Source organism: Leptonychotes weddellii, chromosome 4 (genome assembly GCF_054177405.1).
Source record: "Leptonychotes weddellii isolate Sample4059 chromosome 4, ASM5417740v2, whole genome shotgun sequence".
Lineage (NCBI taxonomy): Eukaryota > Metazoa > Chordata > Mammalia > Carnivora > Phocidae > Leptonychotes > Leptonychotes weddellii.
Window position 1 is genome coordinate 31,811,558 of NC_138372.1, and position 22,689 is coordinate 31,834,246.

A 22,689-nucleotide genomic window follows, 5' to 3' on the forward strand; every position below is an offset into this window, starting at 1 on the left:
CCCCCCCGCCTTCTGGATGCCCGTCTGAGCTTTTCCAGGAGAATTCAGGCACTCCCTCTTCTGGGCTCTGGAAAGCAACACCATTTACATCACCCTGTAGTGACTATCTGTCTCCCTTACTCCACTGGGAGTCTGTCAGAATTCTGAGTTCTCTATTCCCAGGTCCAAGCTACCCATGGCACTTCCATTCTTTCTTGACTTTGCCCAAACTATCCCTAGCAGAAGACTAAGCCAAACAAGAGTTGACCCTTCTCCTGGACTGCAAATTATTCCTAGGCAGCCCGCAAGCCTAGCTGAGAGGCAGCGGCAGAGGCATTCCACCCTGGGGAACCCTCTTGGCTCTGCCCACCCACTTCCTTCACAATCCTCAGATGGGACAAGGTGGGGTTTTTTTTTTAACAGTACAAAAATTTCACTGACTTAAACCTGATTAGAATATGCCAGATGAGAATCAATATTGTACAGAAAGTTGTACAGAATTTTTTACATAGAAAACTTTACATCCATACCACATACGTTTTATCTATCTGAAAAATTTTTTTACATCAAGCGCCTCAGATTACTCTATCCCTTACTATACTCTCATGGTGGAAGGTGGGGTGGTGCACATACAGAAGGAAGGCCTGTTTTGCCCAACCCAGCCTAGTAGGAGGAGCCGTCCAAGACAGTCAAGGCTTCTCCAAGGATAGAGGTTGGTGGTAGAGAGAAGCAGAGCCTCAGTAAAAAGCTGGTGGCTTTGTGGTCTGTTTAGAGGCAAGTCCTATCTAGGGAATATCTTGCAGACACTTGCCAGCTACTTTTCTCTGAAAAGCCTCCCCCTATCCCCTGCCCAAAACACAGCCCTCCTTTTGGATCAAAATGGCTGCTACCTACTCCCATCATTCATTCCTGGGGACCCCATCACTTCCAGCTCCAACCCTTAGGTTGGGGAAAGAACTTGAAAGCTCAGAGAACTAGAGGCTTCATAGGGCCAAGTAAAAGAGCAAAGTGGGGAGAGTGTAGTCCTTGGGATCATATCCCTCTCACAAAAAAACCAGAAAATCTGTTATAACCTTCCTTCAGCCCTGTATCAGGACTCTCTACACTCACCTGCTCCACCAGGCCTCCAAGATCAGATACCTACAATAGAGGGGGTGAAAGAATGACAGCGACCGACATTTGTCCATGAGTCCAAGTGACCCAAGGTAAGAGGCAGAATCATACAGTCTCAGTGAAAGAGAAAGGGTCCTCCCTACAACCAACCTAGCCCACTGGTACCCTGATCTCCAGGGCAGGCTAGGTTTAGCTGGCACACAGGTCCATACTGCTTTCAAGCCTAAGGCCACAGGAGAATTCCAGAAACATGGATCTTGGCCCCTTCCTTCCCGAAGAGCCCACATTAAAGGCAGATCAGAGAGCCTCAGCCAGTCAACCCCCCTGCAGCCCTCTAGACACCCAGCCAGCAGGCCCAGACACCCCTAAACTTGCTCTAACCAGCTCCCAAGCTCTAAACTCCCAGGCAACTTCCTGGACAACTTCCCCAGGGGCTCAGAAAGATGCTCTAGCTGTTGCAGCCCCACCACAGACAGGAGGACAATTCCAGGCCCTGAGAAGTCAAGTCATGGCAGCCCCTCCATCCTCTGCCTCTGTTGCCAATCCTTACTCAATATACAGTCTCAGCACCAACCTTCTAGGTAAGCCTCCACCAGGTCACCCAACTCTGAGGGATGAACCTCATTCCTTCAGGGGGACTGACCCCTTCAACTGAGAGAGACAACCTAGACCCCAGTAAGGGACTTGCCTGGGGAGCAGATAGAAGGAAGTCAGACAGACACAACAGGGTCTCTGGCAGGTCAAGAAGCTAGATCCCAGTGATGCTTTTCCCCTGAACCAGACTTTGAAAGCTCACCCCCAGAGTATCTAGTTCTAGAGCCCACTCCTCCAGGCAGCCAGTGGCATAGAGCAGGGAAGAAGTTGGGTCCTAATGTGTAAAAAGCTCCAGCAAAGCAAAATCATTTACTCTTCAGTGTGACTGCTCAGCAGAGCTAATAAATCTTGCATGAGCAGGGCCGATTCTAATTTCCTAATATGAAAAGGCATTTGGATTGAGAGAGAGGGGGAGATAAAAGTGATTGAATCTCCAATAGTCCAGGTTACTGACAAGAAACATCCTGCTCAGCCCTGAGAGAAGGATGGCAGCGCCTGCCCGCCTGCACACACCCATCCGTTCTGCCCCCCTCTTGGCGCGATACATCTCAGTCTCGTCTATTGACAGGACGTGGCTTTAAACACAGTTACACAAGTTATCATTTCTGCCTTCTGATCAATCTGAATTTTCAGGACAATTACCCTCTTAATCAATGATTGCTATCAGCAGCCCTGCGCCTGGACGGATTTCTCAGCAAGGTAATCATGCCGCCAGGCTGGACGGCGCGTGCATAGGCAATGAAGCTCCGGGTAGGGTCTCCTCCCTCCCTCCTGAGTCCCCCATATCCCAGCGCTGCTGCCAGTATCGAGGACAAGGACGGCAAAGTGTGAAGGCCACTTCAAGGAGTGATGGGACTAGACGGAAGGGAGGAGGGGAGGGGGCCCAGCCACCCAGTCAGCCTTTCAGACCACCTGATTATGGAACAAACCTATTAAAACCCTAGATTTACTGCCCACCACCCTGATGCATCTCCACATGCCCTTCTGCCATCATTCCTACCTCCTAATTAGCCTAACTAATAAAGCCCAATTCTAATTATGGGCTCAAACTATTAGGGTGAGTAAATGCAAAGAAAAGAGAAATATTGGCTTTACTAATCTCTCAGAGGCTATTGGTTCTAGAAATTCCTTTTCTTTCACAGACCTGGTTCATACAGGCTACTGACTGGAATGGCAGGGGCAACCTCTTCTCCGCCTCAGATACCCAGGCATCTGCCGCTGTCACAAAAGAGCCAGGAGGCCACCCAGCTCAACACTCCCTCCAGGGCCTTTCCACAGATTCTACCCTCCTTGCACAAAACAATCCAGGGCCCCCCAGGAAAAGAGGGAGCGGGGGTCGGGGGTTAGAGTCAGTCTCTGCCTCAGTGTTGAGTTCGCCAGAGACCTTACTGGCCTTACTTGGCATCAAGGGGGCAACCCAGGAAAGCTTCTCAGATTAGCTGTTGTTGGGCAAAGGACTGACACCAGAGAGGCCAACAGTGGAATGAGAAGGGCATGGTCCAGGACACTGACAATGAACTTACACCTCAGCATGGGTGGCAGATATGTGAATATAGATATAGGGGGCAGAGTGGCTTGGGAAATTTGCTATTACATCCCAAGAGGGATGAGAATTAGAAAGCATGCATGTATTCATACACTGATATTTACTGAGTGCTAGCCACGGGCTAAGTGGTGGGGATACAGCAATGAGCAGTATAGGAGTGACCCTTACTCTTAGAACTCACAATCTACTTGGAAAGACAGGTGTAAAACAATAATAAAATAATAAAGTGCAAAAATAATAAGGTGAACTTGTACACAAATATTCATAGCGGCATTATTCCTAATAGTCAAAAAGTGGAAACAATCCAAATGTCCACCAACTGATAAATGGATAAATAAAATGTGATATATCCATACAACGGAGTATTAGTAATGAAAAGAAATGAAGTGCTGATTCATGGTACAACATGGATGAGCCTTGGAAATGATGCAAAGTGAAAGAAGCCAGTCACAAAAGATCACATATAAGAAATTCCCAGAATGCAAGAATACGCAAATTTATAGACTGAAAGTAGATGAGTGGTTGGCTAGGGCTGGTGCATTTTGGGGAAATAGGAAGTGACTGCTAATAGAGTTTCTTTTAGTGGGACACAAGAGTGTTCTAAACTCAGACGGTGATGATGGTTGCACAGCCTCAGGAATATACTAAGAAATACGGAATGGTACACTCTAAATGGATAAATTGTATGGTATATGAATTACAGTTCAACAAAACTTTTTTTTTTAAGTACATTACCATAGAATAAGTGCAAAGAGCCCACAACAGGCTCACCTAAGTGAACAGAGCCAGAAAGCTCTACCATGGTACCTAGGCACTTAATAAATAGGTGTGTGAAAGAGAAGGAAGTTGCCAATGGGAAACACAACAAGTTTTCAAAGAGGACATAAAGAAGTTAGGTCTTGAAGGGTTAAGTAGAAGTTCAGTAGGCAGGAATGCAGCAAAGGACATTCTAGGTAAATGGAACAAATATGAATAAGGTCTGCAAGTGACCATGCAGGCTATCTTGGTACAGCTGAAAACCCAAAGGGGTTTCAAGAGGTAGGCCAGAGAGCTTGTACTGCACACAGCAGACATCAAGATTTTTCAAGTAGAGGAGTCAGATGATCAGTACAGGAACAGCTTGGGCTTTGACGGTTTAGGCATGGGAAACAACATGTCACAGGTGAAAGGCCACGGTTTCTGAAGTGACATATCCAGCATTTAAATCCTTCAATTTTTCTCCCAATAAACTCAAATGACCGATGAGGGTTGGAATTTTGTCTATTTTGCTTGCTATTTTATTCTCAGTGCTTGGCAGAGTGCCTGACCTAGTAGGTGGTCAACAGCCATTTACTGAATGAAAATGAATGAATGAATATGTTGAATCCAGTCCCATTTGACAAACATTGATTTAACATCTACTGCGAAGTTCGCACTGGTTACACAGTGTGAGCTCTTCATGGGCAGGGTCCCTGTCGCATCTCTGCCTCAGTGATTCACACGGGTTCTGTTTGGCACAGGGCAAGTGTTCAGATTGTATTAATACCCCTTCCTCTCCTGGTCTAGGAGGTTTCCCTCAGACCCAGTGAATCTTGGATAGGTGTGGCACGAACACGCTGCAGTGGCTGACAAGAAAAAGGGAGCTAAAGCTCTCAGGGTGCAGGGCTTTGGACCAGGTGGTGGTACCCAAGGTATTTGTCCCAGAGCAAGCCATGGTGCTCTAGGAAGGCAGCAATTCCAGTTATTAAAGCCAGTGAGGACCTGGGTGGGAATGATAGACCCATATTCCCACAGCCCACTCGCAGCATCCTCTGCAGATTACCCTGCACCCAAGGCCCACGTGCAGGGAGGGGGCCAGCACAGAGGTGAGGTGGGAACATAAGCTGCAGGATGTGCGGGTGGATGAGGAGGAGAAGGTCTGGACCTCACTTCCTGAGCATCCTGTCCTGACCCCAGAGATCCGCCATTTCCACTTCTCCCCTTTGGTCAGGAGAGCCCTTCAGCTCACGGCTGACCACGGTATGAAGGGGGCTCCTCAGTCTCCCAGCCCCCAATTCCTGTAGGGCCTCCCCTCCCCTCCCTGTTCTTCCCTCCCTTTCCTTCCTGCAGAGCTTCCCTTGAGCCATAAAAATAAAATAAAACACAAACACCCACAGTCCAGGAGGAGGGCGTCAGACAGATAATGGGCATTTTATATCTTTTTATGACACTCCCCATAGGCAGCTCGGCAATCACAGCGCAATAAAGGCAGGCATGCAGCTTGCATAGTTAAACAACTGCCGGGTAATTAGGCACAGCAAACACACCACTGGGGAGGCCGCAGGGTTGCCCTGGGATCTGCCTGCAGCCAGTCCTCCCTCCAGCAGCCAAGTAGGTGCAAAGCCCAGGCCCAGCACCATAAGCCCTGGTCATGGTGCTGAAGACAGACCCGCGGCTGCCGCCCTCTGCACACTTGGGCTCATGCCCGTGTACACTCACAGGCACAGCTGTCCGCACCCATACATACACACTTCCCAAGCAGCTAAGCTTGGACCGTGTCTTCCCAGAAGGACCACTCCTCTTTTCCAAGTAGGGCAGCCTAGCATCTCTCTAGGGCCCTGCGTTAAGGCCCTTGAAAAAGTCACTGGCCCAGCAGCAGCCGGGACAGGCTCACCCTGCTAGCTCTGAGCTTATCGAGTCACACAGGCAAGGGACATATAAACACAAAGACATGCTTACATGGATTCTCTCTCCTGTGAATTCTAACTCATACAAAGCTGAATTCAAAGTAAATTATTTTTAAAAACACACCCAAACACACTAGACACAATTCCTATTACTGTACTTAACTACCTCTATTGTATTTTTCCCCATTTCCCCTGCTAGACTGGGAGCCCTGTATAGGTAAAGACTAGACCTGATTCATCTCAGAGTCTAAAGGCCCTGATACACAGGGCTTTAGAGAGTGACTGGTGGCTGAATGTGAATTTAGAGGTCCTGGTGCAGGCAGGGCACAGGTCACGAGGTCCAGGCTGATCTAAGCTTAGCTTACAGATAAACGTCCTCCCAGCACCGAGGACACCTCACTGTGAGTCCACACAATGCCTATTCCTTCTCTAGTGACCCAGCCAGTTAAATTCAGAAATTTCAGGGAACTGGTGGCGAATTCATGGGACAGAATAGACAAAACCCTGCTACAATCCTATTTGAAGACTGAGATGGCCAAAGGTCCCATATCTCGAAGCCACCCAAATCAGCTTTGAGGAATCAGCCGGGGAAAATTAAAGCACCCTAAGCCACTCTTCCCCCAAAAGAGCTGACAGCAGGCCAAGTGAGCTCACACAAAGGCTTTGGGTTGAACTAGCAAGTTTCATATGAATGTGAAAACATGTCCAACTATTTGTTCTGGTCTCTACCTGGCCATCACTCTGCACCTGCCAAGACAATCCACAAAGGGGACCAAAGGCCAGAGGAAAGGCCTGGGCTGCAGCCTGCCTTTAAGGTATTGAGAGGCCCCCTTCCTACCACACTCCAAAGGAGCAGGGAGACAACAAGCTTCACCTCACCCCATGTTCTCATGGAGAAGCCCGAAGCCTCAATGGCATTCAACTCTAGTCCAGGCCACCCCAAACTGTGACAGGACCAGCTATCCAAACCCCTCCCTAATACCTGAGCGCCAGCTCTCTTGACCTGATGCCAGGCAAGGCTCTGCCTTCCCTGGACCCTCAACTTTTTCTAGTGGGATAGTGGAGTAGTCCCAAGGCTGGAGATCAAAATAGGTAAGGGTTTAGGGGAACTTCTCTCACCTTCCTTGCATTTGTCTCATTTTTTGCTGAGAACAAAAAAGAGGAAACCTAAAGTACCATGAAGGATCTCAGAATGGCAAAGGTAGAAGATACTGCCTTCTCCAGGCCCCCTTATTTATTAGATGAGGAAACTGAGGGCATAGAAAAGGCAAATGACCCAACACCAGAGCCCATGTCTTCAATCTTCCAGCTTCAAGTTCAGCCCAGGGTTCTTTGTATGTTGCTGTTCTCTCGAGATAAGGGCCTCATCTGCCCACCTTCAAGTGGGCACATATTTCCAGAGACCCCATATTTACACCTTTACCATATTCCTACACGTGCATGTGCAAACACCTGAGTATACAAAGATACAAACCTCCCACATGGACAGATACACTTCTGTAAACACATACAGATATCCACGTACGCTGGCACACCCCCGTACACACACAGACAGACCCCATTAACTAGGTGCCACTTCCAAGAAACTTGGATTATGAGGCCAATCCCTCTCCTTCCCCAGTCACTGCCTTTCACTGACCACACAACTAGTAATGGCTGGTACGTGTCTGCCCCCCTCTTGCTCCAACCAGGCCAGATCAGAGGAACTGCCTTCAGGTGGCATTTGCTATGGGACAAGTGACAAGAAAGCCACCAAAGGAGAGAAGCTGAATTTACATCCCGGTCATGGGGCCTTGGGTGAGCTTAACTTCTCTGAGTCTCTACTTCAGCACCCATAAAACAGGGACAAGAGCCCCTGCCTTGCTGCACAGCTATGAAGATGAAATGAATGAACGTGTGTAAAACACCTGGCACCGAGGCTGGCGCCAACTGGGGCTCCAAACGTTGGTGCTTTATTATTGACACTGGCAGACGTGGTCAGCCCTGCTTTTCCAGAGTGGCAGCAGGGCAACGTGGGAGGGAGAAGGGAGGCAGTGCTGTGCCTCCTGCCTTCAACAAAGTCTCTTTGTCCTTTTCTCTCCTTTTCTGTAACTCCTTCCAGTTTCTAGGGTCCAGAGTCCCAGTAACAACAACAACAACAACAAAACAAAACAGAACACAAAAAGAAAAAAAGTGAAACAAAACAAAAACTTGGGAGAAGGCAGAGTAACTCAGTGTTCCCTTACTTCTCTCAGACTTAACACTGAGTGTAGATGAGTCAACCTCTCCCTTGCTTCACCTCTCTCCGCAGCGGCCCTCAGCTCTACCAGTCTTCCTGACAATCCCCTCTGCTGGCCTAGCTCTGTGGATTGAGAATTCTGATGGGTTCAAGAACGAGATCTAGTCCCTGTGCTTGAGTGGCTCACGGTCCTGCACAGGGACAGACCAGGCCACACAAAAAAACCAAGAGGCCTGGACCTTGGGCTACTCTGGGCCCTAGAGGCTAGCCCAAGGGTTACAGTCTAGGCTCGATAGTCGGGATGCCTAGGCTTAAATCCAAGCCCCAAACAGACCCAGGAGAGCTCACACGCTCCCTTGTTCTCAGGAGTCACTTCCTCAAGGACACAAGAGAAAGACAGAGGAGTATCACCTGATAGGACACATCTCTGAGCAGCAGCTGGCAGGAGGCAGACCATGTGGCGGGCCTCGCCGCAAACACCTGCCACGGACGGCACTGCAAGCAGCTCCAGGGTAGAGATCGCCTTGTAGCGGCAGCAGGAACTCTCATGGAGGAAGAGAGAATCGTAGCTGCCTTGAGCTGACTGCCTCACCTGTTCCATTTCCCCTTGTGGCCACACTCACGGGGAATGCAGAACAAGGCGGCCTAGCCCCCCGGCTGAGAGTGTGCTAGGCTAGCCACTCACACGCCGAGTGCCAGCACTCTTCTAAAAGCTTTACACACTTCACCTAATTGATTCTTCTCGCTGTTTTGTTTTGTTTTTTTTAACAGAAAGGGAGAGAGGGTGGGGAGGGGCAGAGGGAGAGAGAGGGAGAGGGTCTTAAGCAAGCTCCATGCTCAGCACGGAGCCTGAGGCGGGGCTTGACCTCACAACCCTAAAATCCTGACCTGAGCCAAAATCAAGAGTTGGACTCGTAAGTGACTGAGCCACCTGGCACCCCGATTCCTTGCTGTAATTTGCCACCTTCTGCTAAGGATATGGAGGTCTTCGGGCACAGCAGTGCCGGACTGTCCAGAGCTGATCATGCTACAAGGCATGGCACCCTCTTTCCCTTCCTGCTATCCTGGGCCCATAGACTCTTCCCTCACCTGGACATTAACGTGGCATTTTTCCGGAGCGACTGCCACATTCTTAGCAGGAAGCTTTAGGCGGGCTCCATCTAGGCATCGGGCAATGGTACCTTCCTGTCCTCACTTGCTCCAGCTTCTCTGGGAGAAGGCATGGCCCACATTAGTAGCTTAAAAACCCTGCAAACTACTGCATGTAGTTCCCCAATCTGGCAAGTTGCTGCACTCTGCCAGGCCTTTGCGTACATGGCTGCCTCTGCCTGAAATGCCCTTCCCACCCTGTCTTCCCAACCCTTACAAGGCCCAAGTCAAATGTTTCAGTGAAATCTTTGCTGACTTTCTCTCCTGCACCCCAGACAAACATGACTCCTCCCTCCTCTGAGCTGGAGGCAACAGAACAGTAAGAGCATAGTCTCTGGAGTCTACTGCCTAGACTCGGATACGTGCTCCAGCACTCACTAGCTGTTGAACCCCGTGCAAGGTACTTAACCTCTCTGGATCTCAGTCTCCTCATCTGTAAGATGCCAGTAATAGTGCTTATCTCACAGAACTGAGGATTAGTGACCTAATTCATATAAAACATTTAGAGCAGTACCTCTTCATTTTTATTAATTACCTCTGCTTTACAAAGGAGGAAACCAAGATTCTGAGAAAGTAAGTAACTTGTCCAAGGTCATAAGGCAGGTAGTGACAGAGCCAGGAATCGTCTGCAGGTAAATGTGACTCTGCACTCCACTGGACACCAGGCGTGCTGATGGCAGCTGGAATCAAGAACACGAGATGGTCAACTCTGTTCACTACCTTCACACTCAGGGTAAGCTCGTCCACAGATGGCATTGAGGCTCCTTGTCCCTGGCACACCCATGAATTCTGCTGGGGGAGCCTCTTTCTCCTAGCTCCTACGCACAAAGTCTGCCTTGAGTGCCTCTCTCCTTCACCCCCATAGCCTAGTCACCTCAGTCCTAGTGGCCAGTATGAGGACAAAGGAGGACATTTCATGTCCAGGACAACTCTAGGAGTGGGTACTATTTTTCTTCTTCTACAAAGAATGATACTGAAGCTGAAAGAAGTGACTTTCCTGAAACCCCACAGCTAGTAAGTACAGTGAAGATTCTAAACCAAGCCTACTGGACACTCCGGAGCCTACTTCTGTGTGTCAGGTATTAGTTGTCTTTTATAGATTCAGGAAGGTTAAGGCACTTGCTTCAAATCACATAGCTAGTTGGGAGCAATGTTAGAAGTTTGAGCCAGACTCATCTGATTCTAAAGCTCTTTCTCTTGCACTAATGGTCACCAGCCTGTGAGCTACATCCCCAGAGGCCAGTGTCCACACCAAGCATCACCTGAAGACTAAGGGAAGGGTCCATCTCATAGCCAGGCTATTTGTTTACGTAGGTTTATGCAGATAGTGTTGTAATTAACAAATATAAATCCATTTAAAAGCCAACCAAATTCACTGTAGCTTTTTTCATTATGTACTTCCCTTATCTTATCTCTAAACACCCAAAACATCAGTTCCACCAAGTGCTGAGGCGGAAAAGGAATGTTTGTGAAGTTTTCTGACATCACTAAGAGCTCCATGTACTCTGCCTGCCTACCTCCTTAAGAACTCTCCAAAACCACAGGCAGGCACTTTGTCAAGGTACTTTCCCAATCCTTAGTTACAAATGCACAGTAGAGAAGTGTCTTTTGTGTGGAATAACTGTCCAAAGGTCATTAGCAGTGACAGGAGGCACAATCCCTTCCAGGACTTGAGACCCATAAATGTTAAGAACCAATGCCATCTCTAGCAAAGAGGACTCAAGTCCTGAGCTAGGAAAGGAAGGAAGGAGTCAGGGAAGTAAGTTTCTGTCTTTCCGACCCTGGCCTCCAACTCCTTCCCTGCCCACCTGCCTAAGATATATGGTCTGGGGAACAGAACACCCCTACCCAGGTTCAAATCCTAGCTTTACCTCTTCCTGGCTATGTGCCCTTAGGCAAGTTACTTAACTTCTCTAAGCCTATTTGTCTGGGAAATCTGGCAGGGGAAGAGGCATGTGGACTCCCGAGCTCATTAGTCCAGCCCTATATTCAGTGTGGGTTCAAGTAGTTCTTGTTGACACCCAGTGTGTGCCCAGTCCAGTGCTGAGCACTAGAAATAGAGAGACAGGTGGCATGTAGGCCTCAAAGTGCTCACAGTCTACTAGGAAATACAAACGTGTGAGCAGATAATTGCAGGAGCATGTGACATACACTCACTACAAAGTGCTGAAATCATACAAAGGAGGAGGTGATCGACTATTTCTACCAGGGGTCGGGGAAGGTCAGCGAAGCCTTCACAGAAGAGGGTTTTGAAGGATGAACAGGAGTTTTCTCAACACACGAAAAGGGGAAAGGCAATGTAGGCAAAGGGAACAGAATGAGGAAAGGGAAGTGAAAAAGTCCCTTTGAAGAGTGTGTTTGAAGAATGGCAAGAAGTTTGATATGGCCAGAATGTTAGAGGGATAGGAGATATGAAGCTAGGGATGCTGCAAAGGGCCTTGGGTACTTTGCTCAAGAGAAAGGATGGGCCACAGCCTTCCATACCTACCCTCTTGGCTCCAGTGCTTTTCCTGTCAAAACAAGCACACTGCAATCGCACCCTTTCCTGTGCCTTTGATTTAAGAGTTCCTCTCCTGGCCCTGACAGTAAGGCATTTCTGTCCCATAGATTATAACTCACTCTGGGCTATTATTCAGCTCCCCAGCCCTGGCCCTGCTGCAGTTAGTCCAAACATAATATCCTTCATGCATATATTATCTGTCTCCCTATTATCTGGAATCATTTCGGAATTAAATTTCAGTCCTGCAATATTGGCTTCAGGAGCGGCGCGCTTTATGGGCTAGTCAAAGGTTAGAATACCAATCAAAATAACAGTGCCGATGCAGCGAGACATTTTAATATTCCAAAACCCGGTAATTGTAAAAGGACATAATATTTTTTCCCTGATTACCCCAAAGGCAACACATGTTAACAAGGCGAGGGAAGGAGTGAAAGAAATTTCAGAGTTCAGACAGCTGTAAGACATATTTAAAGGAAAAGCCGGGCAGGGCACTACACCATGGGGGCAGGGAGATGCGGAGAAAGGAGACATTCTTTCCAGCTCCAGCTGCCCCTGATTCCAAACACAGCACTCTTCCCTCTGCTACCTCTGGACCACATCCCAAGAGCTCATGCCCAAGGGCAGACATTGCAGAATGCAGGATGAAAGGAGAAAGAGCTCAGGATGTCGAGTCTTGAGGCCTGGGTTCTAGCTTCAGCTCCACAATCCAGGAGCCTCCAGCCCCCAAGACTGGCTCCTCCCAGGGCTTCAGCATCAAACCTAGCAGCAAGCGCTCCAGGCTGCTCTCCCACTCGTCCCCTCCTTGTCCCATGCCTGTGCCCCCACCTCTCCCTCATTTATACCTGGTGCTCTGTGTCCCTTCCTCTGCGCACATACTTCTAGAGGCCCTGGCCCATAGGATAGTGGCCCATAACTGCCCACTGCCCCATGGACAATGCTCTGTACTTCGGATGATGCCAAAGACCTGGACCACAGCATGTCTGGTTCTGACCACCGAGTGGTCCAGAAACATCTGTCTTGGTACAAACCCTCTCGCCCTCCGAAATAAACAAACAAATAAAACAAACACCTTGCAGGGCCCCTAGATCTTCACACCCCTCTCTTGGTTTTCAGTTCTGTTTTGTTCTTGTTTTTTCCAGATTAGCTTCTGAATAACCCCAATGGAGGGGCTCTGCAGGTGGCACCACGTGGCCACCATTCTAGAGTCCCAGACTCTGTCAGGCTGCCTATCACTTGAGCAGCTTTATCCCCACAGCTCCAAAATAGTGACCTGACCGACAGAGTTTCAGATCTTTTCATTCCTGACGGCTTCCCAGCTAGCTGAGCCCACTCGCTGGAGCCTCCAATCTGCATCATTCCGACCTGCTGACCTGCCTATGGCCCCCAGCAAAGAACTTCATTAAGGCCAAGAATTTATTCCTCCATAAGCCCTTAATTTATTACTGCACTGATTGGGACTCTGAATGCTCCAAGGTCAGGAAAAGTCGCACTCAATTGTAGACACCAACCTTCCCTTCAGCAGTTTCTCCTGCTGTCCGCTCCCAGGGGAGGGGGAGACAGAAAGGCTTCTTGGAAAAATGCTTCTCCTTCTTGGAGGGACCCAAGAAGGTCTCCTCTTCCTTATTCTCTCTTTCACAGCTGGTCCCAACCCACCCCTTCAGAGCACCCAGAAATTACAGTAAGGCGGAGAGCACAGATGGCAGAGGAAAAGTGGAACAGCAGTCTTCATACTCTGGCACATCTGGATCTGTTAAATTCTAGGTGACCCGCTCCCTACAACTTCTGAGCATGTCTGGTTGAGCTCTGTCAGGACTGACTCAGAATCCTCCTAAGACTGCCTGTCTAAACAGGCCCAGAGGGAATTCCAGACTATTTGTGAGTGTATGTGCATGCACTTGCATGGCTTGGTCTGAATGTACACGAACTGCATATGCATGCATGCGGGCAGATATTCGTATATACATTTATCCCTATGTGTCCATGCATATGCAGAGAGAATATATACATTATGTGTGCATGTGTGTATCCACATACTTACTTCCCTAGGGAAGTCGCATCTGACCTATCCCTTTCTTAATCTCTTATTTACACTAACATTTTCCTCCACCCAATCTTAGCTACTCACTCCCATGGGTGCACCTTGGAACCTGCCAACACGGAGAACTGCCCCATCTCTGAAATCACATCCTACACTAACCATAATCTCTTATCTTTCTATGTGGCATGCTCAACTACACCCGATGCACCTTTCCTCGCCTTACTGGGACCTAGCTACTTTTTCCATATCCATCAGGCCCCCTGCTGTCTTCTCTTTCCTCAATATCCAGCGAGGATCTCATAGCCCATCTTGGCAACCACCGTCTTGCCAGTATTTTCAACAACTCCTTTGTTCCTTTCATCACACTTCTTGGGAAAGTCTCCACCCTGGATGAATCTAAATGTCTGCTTTCGGCATGCTGAGCTCTGCTACAGAAAAGCTCTACAACTGAACAGAGTGGTTCCACTATGAATGAATGCCATCAACCTCAACGGGACCCTCAATACTGCCTAGAAATCCTACTCTATTTCTCAAGTTGGCTCACACTTCTACTCTTTACTAAAACTACAGCAATTCTTTTCCACTTCCTACAAACCTCTTCTATTAGTTATTAGCAAGTGGCTCATCTACTTCATTCACAGAGAAAACGAGCCATCAGATGGGAACTATCTCAACTTGCCATCAAATCTGCACTCCTTCAGCATCTACTGCCCCCACCTCGCAGCAGAAGAGGGGCCTTCCTCCTGCAGAGAACCGATTTTCACCATTTTCTGCACCCCAACTCCTCACCATCTCCGAGACCTCTCTCACTCCTGTATTTTCAAACTTCCTTCTCTAACAGTGCCTACAACCAAGCACACGTTTCCCATCTTACAACATGCCACCTGCCTCAACCCCACACTTGCCCCATCACAGTTCTTGTCCTTTCTCTCTCCCTCAAAGCCATGTTTCTGAAAAGGTTAAAATTTCTCCGTCACCTCATTTACTCCCCAATTTGCTCCAATTTGGCTCCAGTCCCTCCCACGCCATCAGGTTTTCACCAAGGTTGCCGAGGCCCTTCCGTCCCAGACACTCATAGTTCAGTCTTTCTGTTACATGGCTCTCTGCGAGCTGACTGATCCTCTTGTCCTGAAAATTCTTTCTTTCCGTGGTCTCTGTGGCACCACACCCTCCCTTCTCTACCACTCTTTACTCTCTCGTTTTTACCCTCTCTTTAGCACAAAGGGTCAGGCAAAACTAAATTTCAGTTCTACCTCTGCCAGGTACCAACGTGGGAGCAAGTTGCATCTTCACTACGTGCCTGTTTTCTCAACCTTAAAATGTGAAAAACAGAGATATGCAAATAATAACAGATTATCATTTCAAGAAGTAATCAACATAAAAATTACTAATGAACAAAAAAAATTAATGAACTATTCTGTATTTAAGTGTGTAATTTATACTTAAAATACATCTCAATTCAGATGCTAAATCTTCATTAGAAATATTAGATCTATATTTAGATTTTAAACAGCTAACAGTTGAAAATGTAAACTCACCAACACAGATTGTTCTAAATATACTTAAAAGTTCTTCAAGAAAGTTTATTTACATTTAAATTAACTAAACTTTAAAGTGAAAAAAAAAAAACTGGCAATTCTACTGGACAGCACAAGTCTAGCACACAAAATGCAATCAATAATTGAGAATTTTTATCACTACTATCAGTGACCACTCCTTCTCTACGTCTGACTCTTCCTCTTCTATCTATTAAGTGTTGATGTTTCTCAGTGTTCATCCTAGGCCCTCTTTTCTTCTCACCCTGTATATTCTACATTCTCATGGCTTCAATGATCATTCATACACCAACAACTCCCCTGAATTTATATCTCTTATCCAGACCTTATCTCTGAGCCCCGGACCTATATATTCACCTACTACATAGCTTCACAAGAACGTCTGAAAGCTTCTAAACTCTACGTGTACCAATTCATCTTGTCTTCTAATCCCCGAACTTCTCCTCCTTCCATTACCTCAGTGCATTCATTCCAATTCATCCAGTTGCTCAAATCATAAACCTTAAGAGTCATAGTGGTTTCCTCCTTCATCATCAATCCTCACAGCCAATCAATCACCCTTTCCTGTCCATTGTACAGTCCGTTCTGCTATAATACTTGTTTTGAAAGAGAACATTCATTCCAATGCAGTCAATGTATTAGGAAACAGTTTAGCATAATGCAAATTCTGCCTTTGTTTATGTGTGATTTTGTTCATCATCAATACCAGATAAACAAAGGAAAGTATACCCAGCTGAAGAGAGCTGTGTAAGAATACACATAACGCACACATGCTTACACTTCAAACATACAGTAGCTTCCTAGAACACTACATGTATCATAAGCCGCATCCATCTGGCTACAACTTTCCAACCGATTCCAGAGAACTCGCCTTCTACCACTTTGCAATAACTCACAAGCTGCAACCTTTCTCATGCCCACTGCCAAGCAAACTTCAGGGTTTTTTCAAGGTAGAGTGCCATATTTACTGTAGTATTTATGTATTTCTTAGCCATTTAACATGTGTAAAATTATGCTACCATTTTTTATTAGATTCCTATCTTTTTTTATATGTCACTGATGAAGTTTTTGAGAATTGTGCTTCTAACCCCATTTTCATTTCAACTTTTTATTATAACCATAGCACAGTGATTTTTAAGAAGGTCTATGTTGCATTATAGCAGAACTGACTGTACCACTTAATACTCTAGAATTAATCCATTTCTCTACATTTCCACTGTTAATCAGTTCAATCCTGGTAACTATCATCTTTCACCTGGGCTGTAGCAGTGGTCTAATTCTGTGGTTCTCAACCAGGGACAGTACCTCCCCACTCCCACCCCTGTCTAGGCCCCTGGAAATGTACGTGCATATGGTGGGGATGGAGCGTTTTCGACTGTCACAATGACTTGGAGAGAGGCACTACTAGCCTTCAGTGAACAGGGGGACAAGAATGCTACAAGTTCAGCAATGTTGTCCATACAAGGATTTCTCCCACCCCAAGATGCCAACTATAGCCCCATTAAGAAAAACCAGTACTGGGCGCCTGGGTGGCTCAGTCGTTAAGCGTCTGCCTTCGGCTCAGGTCATGATCCCAGGGTCCTGGGATCGAGTCCCACATCGGGCTCCCTCCTCGGCGGGAAGCCTGCTCTCCCTCTCCCACTCCTGCTGCTTGTGTTCCTGCTCTCGCTATCTCTGTCTCTGTCAAATAAATAAATAAATAAAATCTTTAAAAAAAAAAAAAAGAAAGAAAAACCAGTACTGATCCCCCCATATCAACACTCAGCTCTCTCTACACTGTAGCCAGAAAGAGCTTTTTCAAAATGCACATCAGATGACACCTCACCTATGTTTAGTACCCTTCAACAGCTTCCCCTTACCCTAAGGATAAGGATCAAAATCTAAAGTGTGTGTGGCCTCCCCCTCAAGTTTCATCCCTCGCCACTCTCCTCTCTTCCCCACATTCACTATGTTCCAGGCAGTCATTCATTCAACAAATAATGACTAAACATCACTGTGTGCCAGGAACTATTCAAAGTGATGAGGACAGAACAGTGAACAGAGGAGACAAAAATTCTCCACTCCTCATGGAACTTGCATTCTAGTTCCATGAAGCTGCCAGGCTTCTCCTTACCTCAGGGCCTTGCCACATGCTTATCAGCCAATTCCTACTCATCCTTCAGATCTCAGCTTAGACACCCTTCCTCAGGGAACCATTCTCTGACCCTGCCCCCCTAAGTCAGGCCCCCTTATGAAATGATGCCATGACTCTGGACTACAATTATAATTATTTAATATCCATCTATTCTGTTATATCTCCAGGCCTAGTACAGTACCTGGAACACAGAGGGCACTCAAGAATACGTGTTTACTGATGAAGATGTGTATGTTTGTTTGTTTGTTTGTTTGTTTTTATTCTTATGTTAATCCCCATACATTACATCATTAGTTTTAGATGAAGTGTTCCATGATTCATTGTTTGTGCATAACACCCAGTGCTCCATGCAGAATGTGCCCTCCTCAATACCCACCACCAGGCTAACCCATCCTCCCATCCAAAGATGTGTATGTTTTTATATATATATCCATGTGTCTTCATGCTTTATGAATATGTATAAACATTCGTGCCTGTGTATTTCCATATATTTCTGAAGGTGAGTATGTGACTATGTATTTACACCCATATGTATGAATGGAAACATACATACAATTTTGGATATGCCTACTTGGGTATATTCATTCACTTGAGTAAACACGTGTATATTCATGCACCTCTGTGTGTGTGTGTGTATGTGTGTGTTCTTCTGGCTCCTCAGTGACAGTTCTGACCTCCTGGAGGGAGCTGGGAGCAGGGCCCCATGTCTTCTCTAAGCTGACAGTTCAATAAGAGTGTAAGATCATTCAATGATACTCCAAATGTCAGCAAACACTGGCTTGCTCCACTCTGCTACAGGGGAAGTGGGTGGAGACAGGCGATGTGGCAGCCTGGCCACTGAAAGGCTACTCTTCCCTGATGCAGTGCACACCATTTCTGGACAGGAGAGGCCTTAGGAAATGGGGATGGTGAATTCAGTCCCAGTTCACTCAATGGGCAAGTCTTGGCAGCCAAGCAGACCAAGACACCCCTGCCCCTACTTTTTCCATGGGCAAAGTTCTGCTTGCGGAGTTGAGGAGAAGAGGAAAAGGAAGGAAAGTAGGGAGGAAAGAGTAAGATCAAGGACAGGAGACGGCCCTGGAGACAGCCAGGGCCTGGTCACACAGGGGGAAAGAAGGGCATGGAGTAAGACGTTACACAATACCCACGCAACCCTGGCAATGACCTCTCTGGCTTGCTTTTATTGTTATTCTTTTTAAGGGAGCGGGAATCTTTGTGCACCCTGCACTAACCCATGCTGTAAAAAGGTCAGAAAGATCACCATGCCCCTGGACCTCCAGGGCCCTGCAGCCTCTCTGTCTTGAATGGCTGCTGGCAAAGACTGGCCCAAAGTCCGGAACTGAGTCATCTCTCCTGCTGGGCCCTCAGGCACATCTGGAACATGATGTGTCTGGAGGGCAGAGAGGAAGGGATTAGACCCCTCTAATGCCATTTGCCTCATGCCACTCTTGTTTTTCCTAGATCTGTTCAGTTTACCTACCAAGACACAGTCACAAGGCTAACTGGGAACAGAGTCTCCAGTTCCCACTTGTACCCATTTCCCTCCTATGGCTCGGCACAGTCTGGCAGAGAATCACGCTGAACAGGCTCAGGACAGCTTGCCTCCAATCCCAGTAGCATCAAGGTAGCCTTGGGTGGCAATGTTAACACACGGGTCGGCTGTTTTCCTGCCTCTCTGCTAAGGAACCTGGAGGCAGGGAGCTAGCCAGACACCAAAAAGTCTAGTGAACTTCACAGAGCAATTGTTCATGGTCAGCGCCTGCCTCGCCTGGCCGGGCCTTCACATTACATTTGCTGAGGCCAGCAAGCAGCCTCAGATGCACTCTGACAGCTGACATGCTGTCTTCCAGGAGCACAGACCTAGCCACACCCTCGTGCAGAGCCCCGCCAAGCCCTGCGTGAGCAGGCCTGTGGAGCCAGCTCTCAAAGATCAGTCAGCCAGCCAGCCAGCCACAATTCACTGAGCACATACTCTGTTCTTAGCCCTGATCTGGCCACCTCAGACACAGAGAGGAACCAGCCTCAGTCTCCATGCTCCAGACGGACAGGTCTGTGAGGAAACAGATTGGGACTCAGTTTCAACGCTCAAAGATCACTGATATCCAAAGGGTCGAGGAGTCTCAAGACAAGAGACTGACTGCTAACCTTGTCAGAAGAGGTGATACCTGAGCTGAATCCTCAAGAAGAGCAAATGTGCCTTATGAAGATGACTGGGGGACGCTTCAGATAGAGGTAAGGCCACAGGCCAAGACCTGGAGGAAGAACAGAGCCTGGCCCCCTCAGCCAAAGATGGAAGGTAGTAAGTAGCTATTGCTCAGGTCCAAGGGAGATCAGCTGGAGAGGTGGGTAAGGGTCAAAGTACAAACAGGCCAAGGACCAAGCGTAAAGAACCTGAGTACCAGGGGAAAGCAAAGGAGTTCACAAACAGCCATAAAGAATGGCTGCCCTGAGACTGACGGAACAACGTCCAAAGTCATTCTCCTCTACCGTTCCTCCACATGTTCACTTAGCTCCAGCCCATACACACACCAAAAGCATGCTGCTCCCCTGGAAAGTCTTCTCTCCTCTTCAGATTCATATTCCACCTTCCTTGAATACCCAGTTCACGACCCAAATCCTCACAATACCCTTCAATGACGGCTCTCTTCTCTAAGTCCCCCTGGGAGCCACTACTCTGACCCCTGGTGTGTTCTCTCTTCTCTGATTTTCTGGGAGTCACTAAGCTGCTGAGCGGCATGGGGTTCTTAAGGCTGCTCGAGGGCTGTTGCCCTTACATCAGAATTATGGGGGTGAGTCTCTCTAGTGGACTGGGCCTCCTGGAGGAATGATCGCAACAGAGGGATAAGAAGGATCTCTATCTTGGGAGTCTATTCCTATACCTCCTTTCTTCTGCTTACCTAGGACGTATAGCACACACTAGGAAAGTACAGTTTTCTGGGTAATTCATGCTCTGCCAGGCCCCAATTTCATAGCCACATGGGGTCCCTCCCAGCCCACAGCCCCAGCACCCACTCCCCAGGTACTTGGTGCTGCATTAGGGCCAGTCTCCTTCCTCATACTCAAAGGGAATTGGGCTGTAGTTTCCATGGTCCTTGTCACATGAGCAAGGCTCTGCTAGGGCGAGGCAGGACCAAAGCCAGCCTGAACCAATTCTACCTCCCAACCAGAGGGTGATACCAGAGCCACTCAGGACAGTCAGAGGCCACACTCATGATCACATCAAAGAAAGATACTTTCCCAGAGGCTCAGCTAGCACCACATTTCTCCTAAAGACAATGCAGCTCAGCCCAGTGATTTAGTTCTAAGCAAGAACCTAGAAAGTCCCCTTCACTGGGACTTCTCTGCACATCTGGATGACACCACATTGGATAATGTTATACTCTACCCTGCAGCCTGATCCCCAAACAGCTCCTCACTCCCAGAAAGGTCCACACCCTTCCAGTGCATGTTAGCTAGGGAAGAGGAAGGAGGGATGTTGAGAAAAGAGAACAAAAAGAAAAGGAAAGAGATGACAACAAAAAGAGAACAGAGATGAATAAAGAAAGCAAGGGGGGAGGGGATCTGAGGACAGGAGACCCAGAGGAAGCACCCGAATGGTGCTCAGACACAGTACCTTTTTCAGATTAATCCACTGCTTGAAGTAATCCGCCACTGGCAAGCCCAAGTACTGGCACTGGCCTGGGAGCCTACAAGAAAGGGAAAAGAGAACAAGTTGGGAACACCCATGTCCCAGGTATGGAGTCTGAATCTAGGAAATGCAAACACACCTCCTCAGAAGGCTAACCCATTAGCCACGGGTCCCACCCTGCCCAAGAAAGGCACCCCACCTCTAGCACCCTGGACACTGGGTTCCAGATCTAAATGTGAGCACCTAGAGCCTCTATTCGAACTAACAACAGCAGCTACTATTTTCTGATGGCCTGCAAAATGCTAAGGATCTTACTTGCATTGGCATGTGATTCCTCAGCACGATGCTGGGAGGCATTGTTGCCTACCTTTTACAGATGAGAAGATGAAATTCAGAGGGGTCACCGAAAGTCCCACAGCTAAAAACTGACAGTACCAAGAACTGAACCCAGGTCTATCTCACCCCAAAGCCTACGTTCTTTCCAATGCACCAGTTTGTAGTTGTTTTGTTAGAGCAGAGAGGCAGGGATCTAAGATGGGAGGAGAGAGAGGGGAGCATGTGAGTTGGTGATAGCTGGGCAGGGGCTCTAGTTCACGTTTAGGTCTCTAGCAAGAGGTTTTCTGCTGATAGAGAAGAGACCATGCAAAAGGATAAGAGGTCAGAATTTAAACCAAAAGCCCTTTCTTATTATTTATAAGTGGTCTTTTCCCTCTATGTGTACCCACATAAATCCATTCAACCAAACATTTACTGAAGTTTAATAACAGACAGGCACTTGGGGCTCAAAACGTTAAGACTTAGCCCCTGCCTCCAAGGGGTTCACAATTTGTTCAGTGGGATGGACAATAAAAGAAATAGACTAAACAGCCTTAAGTTGGAGCACTGGGATACATGAAAAATGGAGGAAAATACCAGAAATAGTAGCTGGGAAAGAACATAGAACTTTCTTGCTAAGAGAAGAGCTTGGCCATAGGCAATGGAGAGCCTCTGAAGAGTTGTGATTTACAAAGATTTATCTGGGGACGACAAAAACAATACCCTGAAAAAGCTGGGTAGTAGTCCAGAGCTAGACAAAGGCTGTAGAAATAACAAGCAAGGAACAGACATGAGATGTGAAGGAGGCCCTGGCAACCAAATGGGATGGGGGGGGCGTCCAATGAGAGGAAGCAGTAGAGCCCAATTCAAAGGTTTGTGGCTTGGCTAGCTTCATGTTACTCCCTGAGTCAGACACAGAGAGGGAGGCAGGGGCACCGAGAGGATATCGGACACCCAGAGCAAAACAGTATTTAGTCAATTTTATGACTTTTTAAATTCTCTGCCCAAATCACAGTGGACTGCTCACTGCCTCACCCCTGGTGCACCACTGGACGGAGGCACAAGTTTAGGAATGCAGTTTTACGTACATGCATGGCACATGGTGGGCACTCAATGTCTGCTAAGTTCAAAGTGCCTAGGAGACATGTGGCAGGGGAATGATATCTACAGAGGCGGCTGCATATCCAGTTTTGAGCAGAGGTCTGGACTGGAGATATAAACTGCTAAATCATTAATGTAATTTAAATGAAATTAAAGCCATGAGAGTAGATCAA

At 47.6% G+C, this 22,689-nt stretch overlaps 1 protein-coding gene across 12 annotated transcripts in view; it reads right to left on the reverse strand.

Annotated features, from left to right (window-relative positions):
* ERI3 (ERI1 exoribonuclease family member 3) overlaps positions 1 to 22,689 on the reverse strand; it is a 126,419-nt gene that overhangs the window by 38,692 nt on the left and 65,038 nt on the right. For 11 of the 12 annotated variants that reach the window (XM_031022761.2, XM_006728976.3, XM_006728977.3 and 8 more), the window contains one exon: positions 21,086 to 21,158. The exons of the other annotated variant lie outside the window; for it this stretch is intronic. In XM_031022761.2, coding sequence (XP_030878621.1) covers positions 21,086 to 21,158 — 73 coding nt within the window. The remainder of the gene's footprint in view (positions 1 to 21,085; positions 21,159 to 22,689) is intronic. 12 annotated transcript variants of the gene reach the window in all.